The 4,562-nt window shown below is 46.4% G+C and overlaps 1 protein-coding gene across 1 annotated transcript in view; it reads left to right on the top strand.

The window, feature by feature from the left end:
- Positions 1–89: 89 nt before the first annotated feature.
- PRKAR2A (protein kinase cAMP-dependent type II regulatory subunit alpha) overlaps positions 90–4,562 on the top strand; it is a 56,599-nt gene continuing 52,126 nt past the window's right edge. The window contains exon 1 of the mRNA XM_084531008.1: positions 90–511. Within this exon, the coding sequence (XP_084387134.1) occupies positions 256–511 (256 nt within the window). The 5' untranslated portion in view covers positions 90–255. The remainder of the gene's footprint in view (positions 512–4,562) is intronic.

The raw sequence follows: 4,562 nt of genomic DNA, 5'->3' as shown, positions 1-4,562 counted from the left end.
CGCGCGGCCGCCCGCCTCCATGCTGGCTCGGCGCCCGCCGCAGCGCCTGCGCAGCCCGGGGAGCTGCCGCCGCGGCCCGGCCCCCCCCGTGTGTGTGTGACCGGAGCGGCGGGAGGCAGGCGGCACCCGCCGAGGGAGGCCCCGAGCCCGCCACCGTCACAACCGGCTGCGGGGCGGCGGCCTGCTCGTTCTCCTCTTCCTCCACCTCCTTCTTCTTCTCCTCCTCCTCCTCCTCCCCCCGCCGCCGCCGGCACCATGAGCATCGAGATCCCGCCGGGCCTGACCGAGCTGCTGCAGGGTTACACCGTGGAGGTGCTGCGGCACCGGCCGGCCGACCTGGTGGGCTTCGCCGCCGAGTACTTCACCCGCCTGCGGGATGCCCGCGAGCGGGAGGCGGCCGGCGGCGGCCGCAGGGTGGTCAGCTTCGACGGGGAGCCCATGCAGACCGAGTCCAACGGCGAGGAGGAGCCCGACCGCGACGACGACGACGAGGACGACGACGACTTCGAGCGTAAGCCCCCCCCCCCCCCCCCCCGGGGAGGTGTCCCCGTCCTTCTCCCTCCCCGTCCCCGGTAACCGGCGGGGCCCTTCGCGGTGACCGAACCCCCGTGGCGGTGCGGTGAGGCGATGGGCGAGCTCTGTCGCGACTGTCGGGTGTCGCTGCCGCCCGGTCGCCGCGGTGAGCGTGTCCTCGGCGGCTGGGGACGGAGCGAGGCTCCTGGTTGTGCCTCAGGGCGCTGGAATAACCTCACACCTTGCCCAAATTCCCCCCTCCCCAGCCTCCCGCTCCTCCCGGCTGCAGCTCCCTCAGGTAGAGGTGCCTCCCCGCTGGCCTGGCCTCACCTCCTGTGCTTCTTCCATTTTCGCTCCCTCCCCGCGCTGTGCCTCGCACCCTGAGCGCAATTCAGGCTCCGTCTGAGCCTGGGTGCGAGAAGTTACCCGAAATGTTGGTGAGCGGTGCCTCGTGGCACCCCCAGGCTGTGGGAGCGCGGTTCCTGAACACCCCCCAAAAGTGTCTCCCCTTGTCAGAAGGTAATTTAGAGAGGAAGGGAGGAAAAGGTATGCTTTCCCTAAACTTCAAGTGGAGGTCTTATGCCCTTGACCTATAACGCGAACAAAGGTTTCTGTGTGTTATTTATTTATTTATTTTTAATGTCCTCGAAGGCAACTTTATTTCGCGATCAGCTTCTCTTCTTGTAGGCTCTGAAAGGTCTTCTCCTGGGAAGTAAGTGTAATGCTTTCCTGGCGAATGTTGGCAGCTGCAGCTGAAGCAGTCCTCTGGAGTTAAATGTTTTCAGATGAAAATTTATAAACTTTATGGTGCTAAACAGCTTCTCAAATAGTTCTTCGCTTCCAAAGCTGAAAAGTGGTTCCTTTGCTTCAAGTTTCTGCTCGTCATCTCTCTGTCTCAGAGGGAGAACTAACAGAACCACGCAGTGTCGCTTGTGCTGGTCAGAGCCCTGGAGGCGGGCGGCACTGTCAGTAGGTGTTGGTGTGCTCCTTATCTGCAAAAACGCGCCGTTCCCTGCTTCTGGTTCCAACGAACCGGGGAAGGAATAGTCCCGTGTTCTAGTTAACGGCAGGCAAGAGCCTCTCTGTAGGGTCAAGGAAACAATTTCCACATTGTTTAACAGAGTGTGGGATGATCTACCAAGGCTGTGTGTTTTTTCAGACTTCTGTCATAATGGTGTCATGGAAGACGTTAACTAGAAACCGATGAAGTTGGAGGTTCTGATATCTCTGTCCTCTGTGAACTTTACAGGAAAACACTTCTGTATTGTTATGGGAGACCAGATCCTGTGTACTTACAGACTGCTCAGTATTTAAAGGATCATTTCTAAAGATAGATAAAACACACAAACTGAAAAAGTCGCAGATAATCCCACTGGACAGGCTCTAATACCATGCATTTTTTTCATCTTGGACAACTTAGGAAAGATTCAATTAATTTCATTTTGTTTTCCCGGGCCAACATTGTTAGCTTCAAGTTGCAAAGACAGGTCAAATGGATGTTTTAGAAATGCTTGCATGGGCATTTCTAAATATAATGATGAAACTGGTGTTTTTGTAAAATACTACATTAAGAAAATTTAAAGCTAATTTAAATAAGTTAATAAATCTAATAATAAAGCTAATTAAATAAAGCTAATTAAATAAGTTAAATATATGTTGGCTGGATGAAGGATGTCTGTACAAGTAACGTGGTTGTCTTCATGTTTCTACTTCCAGCATAATATTAAATTTGAGTGTCTCACTAGACTGCATCTGCATGCTAAGAGTCAGGGAACGTTTTGGGTAAGTTGTGTTTTTTCATGATTTGAGTGCAAATGGTAATAAAAGGGAAAAATAACTTAAAATTACTGTAAGCTCTGGGCTGTTGGAGTAAGCAGCGTGACAAATATCTTTGTGTAGCCATAGTGGTCCCCCTTCTGCCATAGTGGCACAACATCAGTGGCGTCAGCGACACTAACTAGACCACGAAAAAGGCTAACATTCTTTTGTGGCACTTAAGAAATTACTTCCAGGTTTATGTTTATTCTCTGAACCTCCTGGAGTTTCATCTCTGTTCTGTGTCCTTTTTGTGTATGCGAGCAAGAGGACATCTGGATGTGGCTGTTCCGCAGAGTAGGGTGTAAGGAACGTGTGGAAAGGTGATGATGATAGTGGAGGGAAAAAACCTTCAGAAGTCTTTGGCTGTTGGGCTGTGGCAGAGTTGACGCATACAAAGCTTTCCTCAGAGCCTTTGTGTTTGATTCGTGTAACTGCAAAATTGACAAGTCGATAGAGTTGGGAACACATTCAAAGTGACAGCTTCAAAAACCAGGCTGAGAATGTAACCAAGGATGGGTACATATTCGCATGAAGTGTCCTTGACCGCAACGCTTCCCCTTGTAACAGGGAAGCTCTGAATGGATGCCTTAAGGCCCTGAAATAAAGCCACAGAAGTGGCTTTCCATTTGTGAGTGACAAACCTGAGGGAAGTGAGGCAGCTTTCCTTCCCGGGCAGTTAAGGCAGCAGCACAAAGGTGCAGGGTGCTGCTCTGTTAACTTTCCATTTGGTCTCCTTGGTTGGGGTGGTAATTAAAATAAAAGAAGAACACTGTGTTTCTTCTTGGGGATGTTAAGCGTAACCAACAGTGGAACTAAAACATTATTGAGATATGTACTAGCTGGAGCAGCTCAGACATTTTAACTAATGACAGTTATTTAGTGCAAATTCCATATTTTTGCTTCCCTGGGGTTTCACCTTGGTATTGGAGAAAATGTCATGTGCTTTTCAGCTGCTCCCTGAGCAAAAGAAAACGCTTCTTATACACTGCTTGTGAAGTAATCCTCTTCTGTGTGCTCTATTGTTATGATGGAAAATGGTGCTTGTGAATCTGAGGGAACAGGTAAAAAGATGCTGTTTAGTTCTGCACTGCGCTTCTCAATGCAAATTCAAGGATTTGCTAAATGTCATCTTTAAAACATCAATAGGATGTCTGAGCAGAAGGGCCTAGAAGGAAGTACGGAAGCATGCTCTTTTACATCGTTAGATCTTGAAAGTGATACTGAATGAGAGCTCAGTCCATCTTTGAAATTGTTGTCTTCTTAATTGCCAACAGAAGTGCTTAATGTTAATTTAAACCAGTTTCAGATTGCTTACTACTGTTCTTACTCGTGAGCATCATTTGCTGATGATTTCTTATGCTGGTCTTGGATGATGTGTCCTGTGGAATTCCTGAGGAATTATTGTGTTAGTTCAACCACAAAGAATTTATGTAGTGCCTACATTGATTTACAGGTCAGGCATAAGTCTTTGATGTTTTCCTGAAATAATTCAAGGAAATTTTATTGAATTACAAAAATCGGATGGTTTAGAGGATGGAATAAGTAGAATAGTGGTTCTTGTGAAGAGTACTGTTCAACTTCTCAGATGTAATTCAGATTCATGGCTTATTGCAGGTGTCCCTGTGAGATACAGTCACCTTTAAAATTAAAATACTTTGAACTTGTGAGCAATACTTTCACCTACTTCCTCCATAATTGTTAATTTATTGGGAATAAAGCACAGTAGTGCTGTTCTCACTCTGTTCTTTGTGACGTTAGAAGAGCCTCTCTCTGCAGAACACCTTTTTACAGTGTTATTGAATAGTATGATGCAAATTCATCCCAAAGAATAGCTACTCTATTAAAAAATCTAGGCAGCATAGTGGATACTTTCATAATTTGATAATGATTACTGCTACTTTTTTTTTTCCTTTGAAATTTGACTGGCTGATAGGGCTTAATAGTGATTATAACTAATTTGTTTCAGTTACAATCAGCTAGTCCCTAGATTTTTAGGAAGATGGAGTAAGAAGCTTTAGATTATGATCTAACAGTTAAGCCTTTGAGTTTAGTATACAAAGAAATAAATACACATCTTCTTCATAATATGTTTAAAAAGCATGTATGTGTAAGTTTTGCATTCTGAAGGTGTAGAAGAAAGCTTAGAGTTTTATTTATTCTTTGGACTCCATGAACATTAAATCACTTATAAAGTGAAATATCAGTGATGCATTCCTGTTGATAATATTTTA

This window comes from Aythya ferina (genome assembly GCF_964211825.1).
Source record: "Aythya ferina genome assembly, chromosome: 10".
In the NCBI taxonomy this organism is placed as follows: Eukaryota; Metazoa; Chordata; class Aves; order Anseriformes; family Anatidae; genus Aythya; species Aythya ferina.
Note: the sequence above shows the minus strand (reverse complement) of the source record. Positions and strands in the feature narration are given on the sequence as shown.